The sequence below is a fragment of the Biomphalaria glabrata genome, chromosome 8, assembly GCF_947242115.1.
Source record: "Biomphalaria glabrata chromosome 8, xgBioGlab47.1, whole genome shotgun sequence".
In the NCBI taxonomy this organism is placed as follows: domain Eukaryota; kingdom Metazoa; phylum Mollusca; class Gastropoda; family Planorbidae; genus Biomphalaria; species Biomphalaria glabrata.
The window spans coordinates 41,976,324-41,998,450 of NC_074718.1; the positions used below are offsets into that span (position 1 = coordinate 41,976,324).

General features: G+C 33.4%; 1 protein-coding gene across 1 annotated transcript; it reads right to left on the reverse strand.

Moving 5' to 3' along the window:
• Positions 1 to 498: 498 nt before the first annotated feature.
• On the reverse strand, positions 499 to 21,600 carry LOC106061457 (mitochondria-eating protein-like). Its single transcript, XM_013219607.2, has 11 exons — positions 21,477 to 21,600; positions 11,697 to 11,802; positions 10,743 to 10,977; positions 8,785 to 8,880; positions 8,055 to 8,252; positions 5,679 to 5,883; positions 4,387 to 4,545; positions 4,029 to 4,204; positions 3,250 to 3,376; positions 2,877 to 3,037; positions 499 to 2,744 (listed from the first exon to the last, which is right to left on the reverse strand). Exons 1-10 carry the CDS (start codon positions 21,561 to 21,563, stop codon positions 2,879 to 2,881), a joined length of 1,548 nt encoding a protein of 515 aa, XP_013075061.2. The 5' UTR covers positions 21,564 to 21,600; the 3' UTR covers positions 499 to 2,744; positions 2,877 to 2,878.
• Positions 21,601 to 22,127: the final 527 nt, after the last annotated feature.

Consider the following 22,127-nt stretch of genomic DNA (forward strand, 5'->3'; position numbering starts at 1 on the left):
AAATCGTTGTTTACACGTTCTGGTTACATATCTATTATCTAGAATAGAAGGCTAACACATGAGGCCACTCACACATAAGTACTTATAAAAATAGGTTATATAGTCTACAGTGCTCTATAGTTTAAAATTAATTTTTTAGCAACCTAATGTTCTAAACAAATCTTATATAGCTTAGTACATTTCTACATAAAACAAAATTAATAAATTATTACAAATTGATTTCTATTTTGTTTGATTCGTGTGTTGTCATAGACAATGAACAATTCTGCAAAGTTTCAACTTGATCATACAATGAGACGTGAAGGAATAATGTGTAAGATTCCACCCAGACAGAGTGAATTCATATAAAACTTTGTAAAAAAAAAAAAGGATATAGCTTACTTGTAGTATTATTAGCTACATATAAGGCAACATATGTCAGCTTTAGGGCAACACATTACTGTGATCAGGCAGATTATTTATATGTATGATTATCACATACTAAAACACACAATCTGATTTATTTTCTACTTCTATTTATTGATATAAAAATAGTTTACAGAAGAAATATGCAAAGATACAAAAGTTTTACATTTTACAAGAACTAGAGAGAAAAATGAAAAAAAAAAAACAAAAAAAAAACAACAAAGAAATAGAGAATCCATTACATGCGGAAAGTCAAAGAACATTATTGAAACACAAAATTTAGATCTCTATCAGGAGACTTTCTCTATCTGCTATGTACTGATAGGAGTTGTAGAAACAAGGACAGGGAGTCAAAAAGTAAAAGTTACATAAAAAAAACAGAATTAGGAGATGCTAGAAATAAATGTTTGACAGTATTAATAATTGTACAGCTAAAAACAAGATCAGATTTTCAATCTACTGACAAGTTACATACAAAGTAAAACAGCTTTAGGAGAACTTCCATCTCATGGGATAAAAATAAAAAACATAAAAAAAAAAATAATGTATTTATGGTATTCATTTTTACCCTGAGTACAAATGATAAAAATTTGTTGATGTCAAATTTTGATATCTAGACTATGTATCACAGTTGGGTGCAAGAGTAAAATATAAATATATTTAAAAAACCAAGACTCAAAAATCACAGGTACATTAAATGTATAAATTACAAAACAATTTTAAATACTGTAGTGCCATTTCTTTTCTAAGTAAGACACTTTGCTTTCAGCACATACCGTTACATTTTCGATTCAATTTCTAATAAAAATAGGAAAATTAACAGTTACTATGTTTAATACTGTCTGATCCATACTTATATCTCAACGTAAGTAGACCCTTGTGTTGCTCTGTATGGAAAAAAAAATAATTTGGTATATGTAAATTAAATAGAGTGTTGCAATGGAGCATAAACACATTTAAAAAAAAAATGAAATACAAGTGAAACATCAATTGAATGTTTGATTTTATAATGAGAAAAAAAAATAAATCCAAGGAGGTTTTACTAATTTTCAGGGATTTTCAACATTTGGAGAGATTCACAGAATTTGAGTGTCCACCCACCTTGAACCCATGAAGCGTTTGCAAGCTAATAGAAGGAGTTTAACAAGTTTAAAATGGACTTACAATAAATGGTTAAACCTTTCCTAACAGACTGTTACATAATGCATAAATAAATAAATTCTTAAAAAAAAAAATGTCTTTGTATCAAAAGACACATTCTGGAAAATAATTGTTCAAATACCTATTTTTAGAATTCAATTGTAGGGTCAGTTTTAAAAGAAAGGAATATAGGAATATCTATTTTTAGTATTCAATTGTAGGGTCAGTTTTTAAAAGAAAGGAATATAGGAATATCTATTTTTAGAATTCAATTGAAGGGTCAGTTTTAAAAGAAAGGAATATAGGAATATCTATTTTCAAAATTCAATTGAAGGGTCAGTTTTAAAAGAAAGGAATATAGGAATATCTATTTTTAAAATTCAATTGAAGGGCCAGTTTTAAAAGAAAGGAATATAGGAATTTGTATGCACTACTAAAAAGACATATGCAACAAAAAAATTGCTAATCTGTTATTTTCACTTGTTATGTCATTTTTTTTTTACATCAAAAACATTACACCTGTAAATAATATTTTTCTTTTAAATATATAAAGGTGATATTACACAACAATTTACTAGAATGATATGATTACAGTTTGATAACCACAGGAATAAAAATGGTATCTAGACATCCTAAAAAAATCATCTGCTGATATGTCCTGATGATAATTCTATAACAGTTGAGTGAGTTGAAAAAAAAAAAAACCAGCAAGTTGCATTAGCAGGTCATAATTGGGCTCTATACGATCACTTACATACAAAAAAAATATGTAATTAGAATATATTTGTATGTATGTCAAGAAAAAAAATATATACATTTAAAAAAAAAAATTACAAATGATAGTGCATGCTACTGTTACACAAATATCATTATTTAGATGACCTAAATATAAGTTGAATGAGATGTTATTGGCAGTTAACTGTCTACATCTTTTAATAGGTAAAATGATCAGTACTTCTAGCAAACTAAAAATTGCAGTTGAACTAGTGAACTAATTGATTACAATTCACATGATTATTTTTTTATCATGGTTTTAGAATTAAATTCTTACTTGCAAAAATAAAAATTTGAAACAGTAATAGTGCATTCCAAGAACATTATTACATAGTAAAGGTATTATAAAATATATAATATAATTAGTTATAAAGTGAGACAATTCTGTAAAATGATGCAAACAGGATGCAGGCACAGCAGGCTTTCTGTAATAAGAGAGAAAAGATTGTAAGTAATAACATGTGAAGCAAAACAGCCAACGAGATGAACGATAAAAAGTAAACACTTTTGTAAAAATCATTCAAAAGATCATTAATATTTTAATTTATACTAATTACCGTTAGACTAATCTACTTCTTCTGGTCGGAGATAAGCCTCGTCTAAGTGGACTGGGTGAACGGCTTCTAAATCTGCTGGGACTAACTGAGCGGCTCCTAGGAGACACAGAGCGGAATGGGCTGGTGGCACGAGCTGGACTTCTAGAACGACGAGGTGTACCCTGAACAACAAACACAAATTTTTGTGACACTAGTATTTCATAAAAAGAATACCATATGGTTTAAGTTAATAATGTCAAAATTAAAAAAAATGAGATTTAAAATCATTTTTCATAGGACTTTGATCATTACAATTATTTTTGGTATATTGTTTAAATACTGATGTAATAAAATTAAGTATAAAATATTGAACTATTATAAAGATAAAACAAACCAAAGAGGCTCCACGTCGAGTTACAGCTTCTCCCTTCACTAAAGTTCTAACTCCCTGAATCAGAGCAGGCCAAATGTGATGGTTGACTAATGGAGCAGTGTACTCTGAATCATAGCTGCGTCTATATCTAGTGTCAAGAAAAAAAAAAAGAAAGCTTTTTGAAACTTTATGCATGAAAGAGATTTAAAACAGAACAAACTAAATTTGATGAACTAAATTTGATGAAAGAAATCTGATAAACTAAATTTGATGAGCTTTCTTTTTACATAATTTTTTTTTGACTTTTTTTCATAGGTCATTCAGAAATGAAGATTATTATGTCCTAGTCATAACCTCTTGAAGACAGCAGGGGATGGTGCTGACAAGGTTCCATCCCAGTTTCATCCTAATGACAATAAGGAGTGATAACCACATGATCAGGTAGCTTTTTGTATGCATTGCTAGTTTTCATTTACAGACGAGTTTGAATATTAAACATAACATTAAAAATCTTTAATATTTGTATACAATTTTAAAATGTTGACTGACAGTCAGACTCAGATCTGACAAAGATTGGTTTAGTTGAATGGGCTTACACAGGGGATGAGTTATGATGATTATGACCTAAAAGGATGGGTGACAAGCACTACATTCAAATGTTAATCAAAACATTGTTATGGTTTACTTGATATTATTGCCCATAATATTTTAGCTCTATACATCAACTATAAGTGTATCTTTGAATGCTATTTACTCACATAACAGCCAATGTTTAAAACATTAAAAATTAAATTCTTTACTTTGTATCGTCAAACAGTTCTGCATCAGTGGCCACTGCAATGTCCAGTGGATGGGCCAGGGCACTCATCTGCCATGCCAGCTTGACTGCTTCACGGATTAATGGCTGGCAGATGGCAAAAGAAACATCTGGGGGCAGGAAGATCTTGGGGTTTCTATTCAGTGCTCTGATCACATCCTGAATAAGTAAACATTTTAACATTTTAAACTCAAGACTGCTAAAACTCCTTTGAGATAATAAAGCTTATTTTCTTTTTGAAAACTGTTGGAATTCATAATGGTAGAATTCAAATATTTTGGTTGATTTAATGTATTTAGGTTTTAAAGTTTGTAGCTAAAGGTTACTATAATCTCACTTACTGAAACCATAGATGGAAGGTCATATAGGTCTGTGTTTCTGTTGATGTAATCTTGCACAGCTTCTTCCAATGTATCTGGCCCAAAGTGAGTCTTGGCCAGGTTGGCACGAGTTTTCATCTTGAACTGTCTAAATTCTAATTTGGCAACATTGAATGCTTCCTACATAGATAAAGACATTGAGGCATCAGATGCATGCATTAAAAGTTTTCTGCCAGGGATCAGAAGCATGAGAAATACAAATTATATACAATGGTTATGTAGATCTAAAACATAATGCTGTTATTAAAAGGCAAATTTTGAAGGCAATGTGTTCAATCTTTGGCGTCTACTACCCCATACAAGAACAAAGGAGATGGTCATAACGGAGCTTCTCTATGCCGATGATTGCGCCCTGCTAGCTCACAATGAACATGACCTCCTGAACACGGTAAACGAATTTGCATACGCTGCCGTCTCTTTTGGTCTATCTATAAACCTTGGGAAAACAGAAGTCATGTTCCAGAAGTCACCCAATGATCACAGCCCCAAGGATCACAGTAAACGGACAGCCCCTTAACGTGGTAGACCACTTCACATATCTAGGTAGTATAGTGTCAAATGACGCCTCACTTTCAAGGGAAGTTGATAACGGTCTGAGTCTGGAAGAACAAATCACTCCGCCTGCCTACAAAAATCAATGTCTACCAGGCGGTGGTTCTCTCAACCCTTCTATATGGCTCTGAGACATGGACACTGGTTAAGTCATTGTTTGACATACATGACTAGATTGACACATGAAATGGGGGGATGTGATTATCTTCTTTTTCGAAGTAACGTCTGTAATATAAAAGATAAGATTTGATGTTTCGATCACAATAGCCCTGAATGGCAATGTCTTTGATTCCCAAGATTAAGGATGAGTGCAACATTTCACATCACTACACAAACTTAGTTGTGACCTGCATATTTTGCCACATCTAATGCAGACAAAGCTGTTGTCCACCGGGGGTCTATATAAATTTTTGTCTTTTGCTCATGTTTTCAGCAAACGCTTTTCTCATGGGCCTCAAATGTGTGACCTGTGGTCTTTGTGAGAGCTCTCCAACTGTCTCTTTCAGAGGACATCTATTGCCAACTACTTTCTTCTATGCCAGTGAGGGCAAAATGACACCTAAGTTGATCTTTATAGCCCTACAACCAGCTATATCTGGGTGGCAACCTAGTCTGCTCTTTTCCAATCATTTATTGTCAGATTTTCTAATGCTATAGATAACAAACAAGGAAGCTGAAATCAAAATCTTCAAAATCCTGACCTGCATAATTGAGAAAACAATTCTTTGGTTATTTTCAAGATCATCTGAGTAGCGTCTGAGTGTGTCCATGGTGGTCAGTCTGTCCTGAGCAAACATGTCATTGAATCTGGCTACCAGGTTTTGCTGCCGGATACGCTGGATGGTATCATCAATAGATAGTGGAGAAGTGGGTCCAGGCACATACCGATAGTAAAGGTTAAGGTCACTGCAAGAGAGACAAAAAGGGTAATCTTATATATCTTGTGAAATATCACTGACTGGCCAATTAATCTATCAAGAGATCTTCTGCAACTGCCAAATGAAATTGCATGAAATTTGTTTACAGTTTCTTATTATCTCTTTTGATTTGCAGTCTGAGCATGGCAATAGGCAAATAATCACCAGCTTTTTATTAAAACTTTGTATTTAATGTTCAGAATTTCCTATAATAGCCTCATCTATACATAAAGCCAAAATACAAATGTTTAATAGCACAAAAAAGACTTTTATATTCTTTTAGGCATATTTTCTTTCTTTTTCCCTAAATAGTAAATAGCTGTGTGAATGGGTGTGTTTGTATGTACATATGGTGCGTAACTCACCATTGTGAACACTTCGAAAAGTTAACTTGCAAAACCTTATTGATATTTTCATATCTGTTAGGGCCTATTAAAAGTGTTGGTGTGTTTTGGGGCCGATATTAGACTACTAGTACAAAGCCCCACAGTGCAGATGTTTAAATTCTGTGTTTGTGTGTGTGTGTGGGGGGGGGGGGAAGGGTCTTACCATATTTACAGTATGTAATATTTATACTTCATTTATACAGATACATAAATAACATAAAGCCTATTAAAAATTTCGATATTGAATTGAGAACCCAAAGTAAAGTCAGAGTTTGTATGTATGACTAACTTTTTTGTTGTAGGGGGCAGCAAGAGAAACTAGATTTTACCGGGTGCAGGAGAGAGAGAGAAAGAAGAGAGAGATACAGGGTGGGGCTGAAAAGCAGCATAGAACCTACATACAGTTTACAGAGTGTAGGAGAGAGAAAAGGAAATGGAGAGAAGGAGAGTTAGAGAAGGAAATGGAGAGATAGAAGGAGAGAGAGAAAGAGCGTTCTGTTTTAACTCTTTCTCTCCTAATCGATGATACCATCGTTGATTTGACCTCATCAAATTAAATCAATGTTTTATTTTTTTATAAACTTGACTTTGTGTTATATAAAAAGAGCATTCATTTCCCTTTAATTCTATACCAAATACAACATTTTCTGATAACAAACAACAAATCTATTGAAGCTTAATCCTAACTGTGTTGTGAAATAGTAATGAGCAAAATGAAGAATTCCTTTGAAACATGGAAAAATAAAAATGGAGAGAAAGAGTTAATTCAAGGTATCAGAAACTAGAATTCAATGGCTAAAAAGTATGTTAGAGGGGAGCGTTAAAATGTGGACGTTTGACAGTATAAAAAAGAAAGGAGAGGAGCTTCAGGAACAAAATAAAGGACATATACCATGGGTACAAATCTATGGGTGTAGTTGGTGTCTGATGCTAGCTACTTATACCATAGGTACAAATCAATAGGTGTAGTTGAGTGTCTGATGCTAGTTACATATGAATTCATACAAACCTTTCTAAGAGAAAAATAAATTTAAAGTTCAAAAAAAGTTAAATCACTAATTGGACAGCTTAAGTTTCATTGTCATATTTAAAAGGAAAATAATAATTTTGGACTAAAAGCTTTTATTTCTAGCCATAAAGTCTGTATGTATACCAATACTGGTCCTAAATATTTTTTTAAATTTCATTATTATTTTGGCATTTTGTTTGTTTTCCTATGTTTATTTCAATGCTCTCTAAATTACCACTAAGTAAAAATATTTCTAAAAAATGTTTGTGTTCCATTTTACTTTCCTGAATTCCTTCAAGTTCCCTTATGCATACAATTATATCAAATTCCTTTCTATTATATTCTTTTTAGATTCTACTTAATGAAAATAAACAGGGATGAAAAATGTGTTGAAAGAGAAAAAATTTCAAAGTAAGTAATCTAGAATACAACTATTCTGAACAACATTCTTAAGTTTTGCCAGTTTGTAAATGTACAGTTGAGCATAAAAGCTAAACATTTTTGAAAATTTTCATGCTTCTGATGCAGATTAGTCTGAAAAAATTTTTCAGAATTTAAATCTAAAAAAATAAAGGTACTATTTTTGTGTATATAGATAAGCCATTGAAAATAAATATTACCAAAGTTTTAAAAAGAAATATATGACTGAAAATAAGTTTTGCCCCTTGTAATGAAAAATATTTACATCATGAAATAAACATTTACTGGGACTACATATCTAAATATTTAGCATAAGTCCCACTAAAAAAAACACTTTAAGAATACCTCAATTTATCATCTAGTTTTGATGATCGTTCTAGTCTCTCGTAAGTTGAAATGTCGGGGGGAGACTTAATCAGCACATCCCTGCGAGCAGTAAGTAAGGCAATGTCATCTCGCAGACGTCGAATTTCAGTCTGATACTCTGCCAGCAGCCCCGACTTTGATCTCAACAGTCTGTTCTCTTCTTCAGCTGCGGCAAGTCTGTATACACAGAATACACATTTAATAAAGAATCATATTTTGACATAACAGGAATCTATCAATGATGCAGAAAGTAGTGACTTTATTTTTCTATAGCCTCTCTAAAACAATTCATTTTTATATACAACAATAGAATTTTGTAATATTGAATTTATCAAATATGTTTGTTAATAAACACAATTTGGTCTGAAATAAATATTTAGCAACATGAAGATTGCATCATCCCTCTGAGAAGCAGACGCATCATTCTTTGAATGTGTTTTGCTTTTGAGGGATTAAAAAGAAAGGGAATGCACCTTTTCAAGGCACAGCAGCATATGTAAAAAAAAGACTAGAAATAAAATATAAAGTTGTGTAAATGTATAGGTAGAATACTGTAGAAAAATTCAAACTTTTATGGATTCTCTTAGTAGACAGAAAATTTAAAAAGGAATAATGAAACACAGAGAAATAGTAAAGATACAGTCTAAGTTATCCAAAATATAATATCTATGAATAAACATTTTTTTTAGTTATTTAGTAAGGTACCTACTTGCGTTTTAGATCATTGACTTCCAGTTCTGTAAACATTTTGTCACTGGTTGATTCTCTCAAACTTCTGTTTAGTTCTAGTTTAGCTTCTTGCAGTCTAAAACATTACCAGAAGAAATTTTAAAACTATCACTATTTTTTTACTATTGGTGTGTGGCACAAAGGATAAGTTGATAAACTATATATTTTATATATTTTTTTTTATGAAAGTAGGTTTTCTGCAAAAAATACAAATAGTTACATCTATCTAAACCTAATGACTGCATTGTCAAATATATGAATCCAAAGAAAACCTCATCAGTGATAAATACAAATAAGTAACCCTCTGCAAATGTTTTTTTCTGCTTTGAATTCAAATTCAATACCTATGGTTGATTTTAAAATTTGAATATGAATAATGGTCAGAAAAAAATGATTATTTGATATCTTCAATTATTTTAGTACTTTTATTTTTAGCTTTTTAAAAATTGGTTAACAAAATTCCTTGACATACAACATAATTCAATTGGTTTTTAATTGAAGAATACTGCCAAGGCTGTGGTGGGTGCAGAATTTCCCTGACATCATCAAAAGAGGACAGTAGATAGAAATGGAAATGAGGTCCTATGGAAAGAAAAGCTTTTAAGTCACATTCATACCTCAAGAAATAACTTGGAGGGTCTTTTGAAATAGTAACAAAGAAGATCATTTGTTTGATTCAGTCCATATGCTAGGACAAATTTGGACAAAAGCTCCTACTTTCATAGTACTATTAGAGCATGAAATGGGTTGCCAGAGTCAGACAGAAAAAAACAGACTTGGCAGAATTTAAGTCATTGATTAACATGCATCAATGACCTAGGAACATGCATAGGACATAATCATCTTTTTTTTTTGAAGTAACATCTATATTTCATAAGATAAGATTCAGTTAGTTGATTCAATTCTTTTTACTAGTTTGGTTTGATAAATCTATTTTATGTGATTTCCATACTGTGATTCAAATTTGTTTAATTATTCTAGTTGTATTTATAAATTAAAGTATTTGATATTTCTATTCTTGGATTTGTTTTGTGCTTTATTCATTTCAAAGTCAAATTGTGCTACAGCAGAACACTCTATCATTACACTACAACTCAATCACCAAATATACATCTCAACAATGTTGAATAAAACAAAATGAAAAAGCTTTTCTTCATCATGATGAGGCATGTGCGTCATCTATACCCAACTCAAATGTTTTTCTTGACTAGACATAACACAAAAAAAAAAAAGAAAAACATAACAAAATATAGCCTACTAATTCTTTTGAAAATCTAGGTAATTGACCTCAAAGTATTCATCTAAAGCTTCATTGAAAAGATCTATTGTCATTAATTTTACATAAAAACAGCTCCTATGAAAAAGGTGTTTAATGTTACACTAAAAATTCTAGCATTTAATGTCAAATATTTAGTTATAGCCTGAACATCTTGTATGGCACCCATGACAATTGTTTTATTTAGGTTAGTTAAATTTAGTTTTCCATTTTACTTTCCTGATTTCCTTCAAGTTCCCTTATGCATACAATTATATCAAATTCCTTTCTATTATATTCTTTTTAGATTCTACTTAATGAAAATAAATCTTAAGAATATAAAGAGAAGATTACTGTGATTAAATTGCCTCTGGAAAAATACCATAATTGTGGCCCTTTGTTGTTAACACCTGAGCTTGGAGACTATTAGCATACTTTTTAATCAAAATTGGAAACAACTCAATTTTTCATGTCAGCCTAATATTCCATTATATATGTTGTAGACTAACATAAACTATATCTTTTTAACAAGATTTCTTGTATTAGAATAGGAAAATAAAACAAATGTAGCCCGTTCATCCAAATATCTCCTAGATGTTGAATTTTATTAACCACATTTTTGCTATTTGAGTATATACACAAAATTGTTTAGAACTATTTCTTAAGAGATTTCAGGCACATACTCATCCTTTAGATCCTGGTTCTCAGTTCTAGCTTTCTGCAACTCTACATCCAGCTCATCCAGGGACTTCTCGTACATCTCCTGCAGTTCAGACAACTCTCTATCTTTGGCAGCAGCCTCAGCCAGGACACTCAGACTGGTGTCTGCTGTGACTGCTCCACCAGACGTGAAGAAATTCTGGCCGAGCCATGGCAGTAGCCTAGACTTGATAATGTTAGCACCACCATACAAACCTCCTGCAATACAAAGGCATTATCATAAATGTGGTGGCCAGAAGAAACATTAACGAATAATAATGCCTGAAGTACAATTAGTTTGGATCAGTATTAGATCTAACAACAATAAATCTGTGAGATTAGAAATATTTTTACCAATTGTTTTTGTTTAGCACTATTTCATTCATTTTGCTTTCTCAATATGCTATGAAAATATCACTTGTCTGGATCAGTTGGGAAAAGGGAAGGAAAGAAGGGAAGGGGGGTATCTGTGCAAATATCATGACTGCTTTTTTTTTTTTTTAAAGTTTTACAAATTGAATTAGATATGTAAATACTTGATTCGAGATTGGGTGTAGGAGAAATAACATACACACTTGTTACCAAAGTGAGTTAAATATAAGCTTTGTAAAAAGATAGCAGCTGTACAATTAAATTCAAAGAATGATAATAAAGTATATGGCTCCTTCTGTCTCCAAAGACAATGGAGGAGTATTTGATGTAAATATAATATAGTATAAATTGCATGTTCATGAGATTGTTAGGCCTATTTTCAATTTTGTTCTAACCCTTTTTCTGGACTATCTTTACCACCTATATGATACAAGTTATCATTTCCTACACTTAAGACAGCCATTTAAATTAAAAGCTTTAGGGAAGTTTTCATAAAATTGTACAGTAATTTGATTTTCATACAGTGAGTGTAGTCTTAAATTGTTGACTTCATTTGGCATTCTCACCTTCTTGGGCGCAAAGGCTGAGGAGTTTGAACAGCTGTCCTTGAACCTTGGCATTGAGCTCTATAATCTCACAGCAACGGGCAGTGTTTTGGTCACATGTGTTGATCTGAGGGAAACATAAGTAAAGAGTGACTGTTTAACTTAGGGGAAACGTTTTAACCAATAGATAGCCACAATTTTGATGTTGCTGTTTAGATACATCCACGATTCTGGATTTTCTTTTGAATAGATCTAGAATCTATATAGATTAGATCTTGAATATATTATCTAGAACTAATACTCAACTAACAGCCATTGGCATTATGAATGACCCATGAAATCATAACAAATAGTCTAAACATAATATTCGTCCTAACTTACAACCAAGATTCTATTAACTAACTATTAACAATAATATAATGGCAATGTCTTCGATTCCGATGCTACATACAACTACCATCGTCAAAACAATCATAAACTTCAAATTGTTTGACGATTTCTGAACATTTTACTTTTAAGGTAATTATAATTATGGAACAAAATATAAGTGTCCAATCAAGAATGTTAAAATCATTATAATTATGGAACAAAATATAAGTGTCCAATCAAGAATGTTACAATCATTCAATAGGTCATTACAGTGACGTACGTAGTTAGGGATTTGGTGGCCCGGGGGCTTGACCAATATAGGGCCCCCTGCATTTTGATATTCGACATCATGACATGAAATAATGGCGTAATATTTAATGTAAAAACAAATTTGGGGGACGGGGGGGATTTTTCACATTTGGACCCCCCCCCCCCCCCTCATGCAACGCCACTGGGTCATTAGGATATTTAACAGAAGGCTGATTTGTTTTGATTGAACACTCAGCTCTAGCATACAAATGTAGTGCTCGATCCATTTGGTATCTTTTGAGACAAACAGATCTATAGTCTCTATTTTACCACTAAATATAGGTCAACGCAAAGACTGCAAAAGTTCAAACACGAAAAAAAAACACTGTTATTGCCCTCTTTAAAAATGAGGATGGTCTTACTGAGAGGACATTACTTGTGTTGTTTTTTTTTTTAAATCTACATACAAATATGTGTATCGGTACCTTTAAGTTTCAAACAGATCAGCGGAGAGAAGTCATACATTCAAAGGGCTATAAATCATACAATAAGTCGTATAGTCTAATAATTTTTCTGTGGAAATCGTTCCGGGTCCACTTCTTATAGGGTGTAGTAATATATCGTCCAGATTTGATGTGACTGGTGTAATTGGTTGCAAACCAAAGATAGCCCAACTTATCAAATTTAAAGGCGAAAGATGCTATTTAAAAACTATCACAAAATATTTTTTTTCACCACCGGCCAGGGCATGGCAAAATGAGACATCACATAGGCCTAAAAGCTGTTGTAGAGTGGCACATCAGAGAATACCGAACACGCCCATCAAATCTGCAGACTAGTAAACATCTCTAAGAAAAAACCAATCTGACTTCCTGGTCTGGAAATCACAACATACTGGACTGTATCTAATTTTTGACGCCTTTAATTTTATGAATGAACCAGAAGACCAACTTGAATGTTAACATCCACAATACTAACTGGCAATGTAGGGGCCTACACATGTACCTGTCTTTTTTAATGCAAAGCATAGACGAAATGACTATCACGTCACATATAGAGAGTAACAAAAATTTGGTAAAGAAAAAATATCAAAACAAGAATGCTCTATACTTTTTTTTATAGAATAAAGCAAAGACTGCGGATCTAGGCCAAACAGCAAAAGAAGGTAGTCTTTGATAGTGATTTTGTTTGTATAATTTACATATTTCGGTTGTTCCTTCAGAATTGAAAATTATTACATCCTAGCCCAATTCTCCTAACCTAAAAGTGGTGGCAGCGGACAAGACTCGAGGCCGGGATCATAGAGACGACAGTCCAAAGCGCAGATCATACCTCCTATGTCCAATTAAATAATAATAGTTGCCTGAGCTAGCCAGGAAAACCAGTGACTTTGCAGAATTTAAGTCATTGGTTAATATGCATGACTAAATGCATGACGCGTAGGACGTAATCATCTTCTTTTTTTGAAGTAATGTCTGTATTATATAAGATAAGATAAGATAAATGTCTGTACACGATTTCTTCTTTCTATATTACATTGTAGCTTTCCGCTCAGTGATTGTGCTCTTAAAACTACTGAAGTTTATAAAAGCAGCAGGAAAAACTAGGGACACCAAACTGAACCTCTCACAACTTGTTAAACATAACTAGATCTATATGTGCCTGTCTTAATAGATGTGTAGCATGCTCGTTAACGTCACAATTCCATTTCGCCTTTTAAAAAATCCCTTCCCCAATAATGAGAAAAAGCGAGATGTGATTCTTCGTATTCGCCTGGTAAACTGGTAAACACGCTAGTCAGTGGAGAGTGACAGAAAGTGGCAGAGAGTGACAGAGAAGCTTGAAAGAAAGTGGAGAAAATAACAAGCCCCCGCTTAAATGAAGCAGCTACTTTTCAATACAAAAGCAAAATCGAATAACTCGCTAGCTGACTGGCTTCTAGAATTGAATGAACAAGTAATAAGATTTTTTTTAAAAAAAGTAATCTGCAGAGATAAAGCATTCCCAGTTAGAGTTAAGCCACATTCTTTTAGAACTCAGGGACAAAATCAATATGCTAGAGGTACACTGCTAGTTCTATACATTCCTATACACTTTTGTCCTAGCGGCTTTAAAAAAAAAAAAAAAAAAGCTGAGATCGCGGAAATCCCTTTTCACCCCCCTCCCTCCCCCTTAATTTATATTTTGATAAGGCAGCACTATCGGGAGGGTAGACATTATAACAATATGACACGGGGAGAAAGGTAGTTCGAGTGGCTCGTATCGATCTTTCGGTTGATAGATCACCCAACTTTAATTGTAATGTGAATGTAATGAACTTCAGGGTCTTGAGGAGAACGTGGACGACTTCTCCAGTTCTGCTGACGTCAATTAAACGCGGATCTATGGCCGCAACGTATCGGAACACACCGATGCATAATTTTAACACACGGCCCTTCATACATATTTCTTGACGGGTTTTTGGCACATGTCTAATAAGAATGTCAAGTTACGATGGTTCATGCACAAGAGGAGCTGATATTGAGCTTGTATTGAAGAAACTGTATCCGTCCTATAGACGTAGGGCCAATACCCACACTGAGAATGATTTTGAGCGTATTTCTTTACTTACATGGACCTATTAAATTGTTCTATGACGTCTTTACACAACTGCACATTTGTAAGAAAAAAATTCAGACATTTTGATTTTCAGAGACACTTATAATTTTATCCGATCAGCTCATTTAATGCCTAAGATCAGTGGTTTCTGTAAAGTCCAATCTCTTTTTAACTCATCGAAATGGATCCTTCAATGATAATATATATATATATATATATATATATATATATATATATATATATATATATATATATATATATATATATATATATGGGCGCCCTCAAAAGCCACAGCCATATAAGCGTTATCCTATTTTCAATTTGTAGCCCAATTCTGCCACGGCGGACACATGACGCAGGTATAGGCCTACTCAGACACTAGACTGATAAGAAATCGTAAAGTTTCAGAAAACATAGTTTAATGCTTCCTGGGAATCGTTTGAATCTTTCCCAATAGAAACGTAGTATTGCTGGCAGGTGGATCTTTAAAGAGAATAGACATTTTTATTGGGCATATCTGAACTCCTGAGCAAACCTAATTGACAACAAGTAGGCTACTAGAACACGACATAACCAGTGAATGTTGTTTTGATTCATATAGAACAATGAACAAAACAAATTGACGGGTTACATAGCTATATGTCATAAAATCAATCGGTGAAAATAATAAAGCTTTTCTTTATTAATGGTAAAAACAGTTCTTGCTATGTAATCACAATCTAGATTTAGTCCAGTGAATGGTAAATTTTATTCCTGGACTGGCTAGGACTTGGACTCCACAGAGATAGTAATGTAAAGTAGCAATTATGCATAAAACACTGAACCATAATCTTCAAATACAAAAACAGAATTTAATAAAATACTCTGAAAGACACAAAGATAAAGGCACAATGCTCGTCCCATATGCTAGGACAAATTTGTACAAATACTCCTTCTTCCCTAGTGCTATTAGAGCATGGAATGGGTTGCCTGAGCTAGCCAGGAAAACCAGTGACTTGGCAGAATTGAAGTCATTGGTTAATATGCATGACTAAATGCATGACGCGTAGGACGTAATCATCTTCTTTTTTGAAGTAACGTCTGTATTATATAAGATAAGATAAGATAAGATAGGTCGTAGGCGACTTCCACGGCCTCTTCCCAGCTGATGCCCAGCAGGTGCGACGCCATGTTAGAGGAGGACGACCTTGCTTTCGTTTTCCTCTATTCAACCTCCATGTCATGGCTAATGTCAGTCTACTTAGTTCGCCTTGTCTAAGGATATGCCCTACGAATCTAATACAACGCCCAGTTACCACTTCACTTAGGGAGGTACCCGTGCGGGAAAAGAAAATCTCTATTGATGTTATACCTAGGATCTTTCTCGGCCACCCCTGCTGAGTCACGTTTAGCCTTTTTCGACTTTTATGCAGGACTTCCACGAGTCCTAAGCAAGCGTAGGTTATCGTTGATCTAAAGATCGTAGTGAGGAAGTGGATCTTGGTCGTCACGTTAATTAATTTGTTAGCCCAGATAGACCGCGCAGTTTTTTTTTTTTACCATCTTGATATGCATCTCCATCGCTTGTGATGACACTGCCTAGATATGTGAACTGTTCTTTTTCTCCGTATGTCCAATGTTGACCTAGATGTTCAGTAGCCAATACATAACTTGGGTTTTATCGAGGTTTATTCTGAGACCGAGTTTGAGTGCGACATTGTCGAAGCTCTCCGTCAGTTGTATATATGTACTCGTATTCAGGGCCCAGAATTTAATGGATGCTTGCGAGGCCCACCTTCTAAATTTCTTTTACAAATAAAACTATTAATTATATCATGATATCAATTATTATTAAACAACATGCATAGGAAGCAACTCATATGTTAACCCTTTAAGTCTTACATCCTTACAAGCCTGTGACGAACCATGACTAGTAGAGATATGCTAAATATAGGCTAACTTACGGGGGGCAGGGGCCTAATTTGGAGCATTCGGCAAAATCGACGTAATGCCGGCCCTGATTGTATTCATTAGTAGGCCTAATGCAAAGTCAAATCCGTCAGTCAATAAGGTTTACAGCATATCGAATGCAGCCTGTTTATGTTTTTCTTATATAACAGACAATGGCTAGAAGAAAGAGAACTCGGGATACGATTATAGGCTGCCCTTTTCTCACACTTGTCTTCATGTTGAAGAACTCCGTTATTCTATCGTCTGTTCTAACACAACATCTAAATTTGCCGTAGAGATATGTCACAGAATCTGGATAAATTTTGGGGGATGTAATATTCTCTTGTTATTTTCAACGACGCGATAAATAAACGCTACCAAACGCTTTTTGAAAACTACAAAAACTTATCATCAACCTTTGTATTCCAGGCTTTGCCCGATGATTTTTTGCAGGACGAAAATCTTCTTAGTGCATGATCTGTCTCTTCGGAAGCCTGCTTGCTCTTCTCCGAGCCTTTTATTTGTATCCTTATGTAGTCGTAGCACAAAAGCACTAAAACTCTTTTACCGGAACTGAGAGAAGGGTGATGCCTTTCCAATAGCTGCACTCATTTCGTATCTTCGCTAATGCGAATAGGGCCGCAAGGTATATTCTCGAAATTAATGTTTTCTTTTAAGCTTTTATTATTCATTGCGTCTATTTTATGAAAGACTTAGTTCATGATCAAAATATTTGAAAAGATTCCTGTTTTAATTATTCAAGAAGACCTTTTTTTTAACCATACCGCGAATAGTCGACAATCTAGGCAATCTTTAAGTAGCAGAAGATATATCAAAGGTGATTACCGATAGGGCTTCAGACCTAATTTTTCGCCCTAAGATTTATACTAGAAAAAGCTAAGAATACAATATACCAATATACCACTTTTGTCATCCAGGGGTTTTGGGCCTCCTCATGTGGCTTGTGAGACCTATGTGGGCCCGGAATGTTCGGCTGCACACTGGGCAGGTTACAATATACTAGTACATATACCAACTCTATAAGACCTATGTAGATAATAAAATGGCCTAAGACAGCATCAAAAGGAAATATCCAAATCAGACACTGCAGGATTTTGAAAAAAAAAACAACGACAAATTGACAAGAGTTATACAACAACTCAAAAAGTGAAGTCATAATACAGAGAGAACATTCAAAGAATTAAACGAGGACCAAGACAACGAGACTCACTTTCATGAAGTTTTTCAAACTGGCCTCCATCAGTCATAAGATGACTGTAGACCATCTTGTGTAAAACGAAAAGAGGACATGAGTATGTTTCCTTACAAATGAGATGTGTCCTCTTGTTCACCCTTTCCAAATAGGCCTACACACGCACACCCACAAACATAGGAGCTTCAGGTGCCTCACGTTGAAAAAAAAAAAGAAAGAAAGATGACCCATGTTCTACTGACTTGAATGGCTCGTAATTATACATTTAACATTGAAGAAAGTAAATATGTTAAAGTTTTAAAGTAGTTTTCTGGAAATTGTATAGACTAATATTTAGTGGTTCCCTTCATTGTATTGTTGTTTGATTTCGTTTCGCTCTTTGTTTTTATTTCAAAATCTTTACAATCCTTTCACAATGAATGAAATATAAACCTGAACAAGGCTGACAAACGTAAGAAATCCCTGCGTTGCTTACGGACCACAAAATGTGCCACCAACATGACTGGATGAATGAATCAAAACAATCGGCTTATCTTTTGCTGTTGAGAAAAGTAATTGTTTCAGAAACCCCCCCCCCCTCTTTCTCTCACACAAACACACGCAGAAGCACTCTATGGTTACAAAAGAAAGCTTATGGTAATGCAACAAAAGCAAGCCTATCGGTGGCATAGTCTATCAAACTTTGTTCGGGTGTTGCATGGTTGGGTAAAAAAAAACATTGAACGAGACGTAGGGCATGTGAAGAAACGAACATCAAGAATCTTTGAACTCTTAACATGCAGTATTAAACTCTTAACATGCAGTATTAAACTCTTAACATGCAGTATTAACCACCTCAGCTTTCCGCCTTATAAAAACTTTTTTTTTTAAACAAACACTAACTTGACGGTAGTAACAAAAGAAGCACTCAAATGATAGTAGCCACAAATCACAAACATCACTAACTCGACAGCAGTTACAAATTAAGCACTCATTTGATAGTAGCCACAAACATCACTAACTCGACAGCAGTTACAAATTAAGCACTCATTTGATAGTAGCCACAAACATCACTAACTCGACAGCAGTTACAAATTAAGCACTCATATGACAGTAGCCACAAACATCACTAACTCGACAGCAGTTACAAATTAAGCACTCATTTGATAGTAGCCACAAACAATCACTAACTCGACAGCAGTTACAAATTAAGCACTCATATGACAGTAGCCACAAACATCACTAACTCGACAGCAGTTACAAATTAAGCACTCATATGACAGTAGCCACAAACATTACTAACTCGACAGCAGTTACAAATTAAGCACTCATATGACAGTAGCCACAAACATCACTAACTCGACAGCAGTTACAAATTAAGCACTCATATGACAGTAGCCACAAACATCACTAACTCGACAGCAGTTACAAATTAAGCACTCATATGACAGTAGCCACAAACATCACTAACTCGACAGCAGTTACAAATTAAGCACTCATTTGATAGTAGCCACAAACATCACTAACTCGACAGCAGTTACAAATTAAGCACTCATTTGATAGTAGCCACAAACATCACTAACTCGACAGCAGTTACAAATTAAGCACTCATTTGATAGTAGCCACAAACATCACTAACTCGACAGCAGTTACAAATTAAGCACTCATATGACAGTAGCCACAAACATCACTAACTCGACAGCAGTTATAAATTAAGCACTCATATGACAGTAGCCACAAACATCACTAACTTGACAACAGTTACAAATTAAGCAATCATATGACAGTAGCCACAAACAAAAACTTGCTAACCATTTTCAAAATGGAAAATGAATGAATACAACTTTTCTCTAACTACAGATCCACATACACAACTTCTATAAAGTTGTAATTTTGCCAATTAGGTCTCAACACTACAATGACCAGTAGCCACATAAATTGTAGTGTTTTACACCTGTAACATTAATAATAATTTAAAAAAAAAAAAAAAGAAGGAACCCAGATTTAAAAAACAATAGTGAATAAAGTTAGAGTATCAAGACAAAAATTTTTCTTTACTTTGTTTATAACACACATATTTTAATTCAATGGTAAAAATAATTTTTAATGCGATACAACAATGTAATGCTAACTCAGTTAGCAGGTTTGCTCAAGGAACTATAGTGTTTGCTGGGTCTAAAGGTCAGCACTACAGACATGAATAATAAATGAGAGAATCCTAGAGAAAGACTGCTAGAAATCAATTTTGGTTGTAATCAATGGTCTGACAATACAAGAAGAAAAGGATTTAAAAAAACATTAAGAAACTTTGTGTCTCTTTATTTAGGCCTATCAGATAGATTTTTGATTGACACAATTATAGCTTGTTTGTATATTTTCAATTTGAATGTTCAATTGAAATCTTTATGCATAAATATGCCAAAGAAAAAAAATGAAAATTAATTTTTCCTAATTAAATTATGCAATAGAGGAAGAAGTTAAATAAGTATTTGAGTCTTTGTTTAATCTTGAATATTAATTTTAAAAGTGACAAAACAAGTCGGGGGAGAGAGAGAGATCACCCCTACCATTAAATTTTTCATAAACTTAAATCCACAATATTTATTGAACTATGTAGGGCACTGGATAAGTTATAAAGCATACAGATATTTAATCTGTATTATTTTATAAATTATTTCACTAATACTTTTAGATGACAAATATAATTTTTTAGAGACATTTAGAAGGATAATCATGTAAGTCATTTTTCCTTCAAAATGTTTTTTTAAGTTTTTCTCAAGAAATCATTAAATATTTCAAAATGTAAAATTAAAATAAGCTATCATCAAAAGATTGTGTGTTCAGAAATGCTAGAATACCTGGTACTATTATGTTGTAACAAAGTGGCATGCCACAAGACAAGTCGTAACTTGTTTAGACACATTTTCGTATGGTATAACTTTTGGATTTATTGATTTATTATTATAGATCTAGGTCTAAATCTAGATCAATATCTTAAAAACTCTTTTTCAATAATTTAAATTCAACAATTAGCAGCTTGATGGACATTAAGCTGAAGTATAATAATCTTGTCTTGAACATTTTGATTAAAAGTGTCATTTTAAATCCAGATCTATTCTAGCTCTAGAATTCTAGAACTATGGCTTACTTTTCATCAGCAATAGTGATTATTATTGAAATTATTTTAAAGACACGCAAATAGTCGAAATCATAGAACTAGGAGATCAGAGAGAATTCTTTTGAAGAACCAGATTTATAGATTCATATAATACTCTTTTAGTTTATATATCTACCTACATCTACACTTCTAGTCTACATATTTTTCAAGTGCACACCGAAACTGGCGAAAGTCAGTGACCTTTTAAAGGACCCTAGCAACGAAACTTATACATATGAAATGCCAAAATATTGAAACATTAAAAAAAAAGATTTTATAGCAGACGAAAAATATATTTAAAACTTACATAGTAGTCACTTAACCATTTCTCCAATTTCTCTTGCAATACTGAAAATGTACCAATATTTACAAGTCTCCTCAGGGAATCCGCCATTTTGACGCTCTGGTTGGGTGTTAGCGACCTGAGACTGTCATGTGATAGGGAGAATTCATTATATAGTCTAAAAATTAACCGATTATGGTCGTCTCAAACTCGGCCCGTGGGTCACATCTAAATAAATAATTTTGTGATAGTCCAAATACTGCAAAGTGTGGACTTACACGATAACCTTATAGGGATAGTTTGTACATATTTTAAAAAAATCTTTTTGGCATAGACACAGCCCTTTGTTGTAGTTTTTCTCCGCTAACCTCTTCATTTGTTAGAGTCTAGATTAGATCTTTATGATAAGTAACTATGGAAACAACCCGTTTCTAAAGCAGGAAGATTTCATATTCCAAAATGTTAACTTTATATAGATCTATCGTACAGAAAAAAAATGTTATGACCAAAGACCTTATATATGGATTCTAAACTACATAGATAAGAAGTAGCAATCATACATAAAACACTGAACCATAATCTTTAAATACAAAAAGAAAACCTAATAAAATACTCAGTAAGACACAAAGATAAATGCACTTTCGCCTCGTTCCATATGCTAGGACACATTTGTAC

Bases quoted from the DNA above. Each gene is read 5' to 3' on its own strand.
- LOC106061457 (XM_013219607.2), bottom strand. From the start codon at position 21,563: ATGGCGGATTCCCTGAGGAGACTTGTAAATATTGGTACATTTTCAGTA. The intron at 10,978-11,696 runs GTGAGAATGCCA...TTTGTATTGCAG, and splicing joins CAGCCTTTGCGCCCAAGAAG to GAGGTTTGTATGGTGGTGCT. The intron at 8,881-10,742 runs GTATGTGCCTGA...GTAATGTTTTAG, and splicing joins AACCAGGATCTAAAGGATGA to ACTGCAAGAAGCTAAACTAG.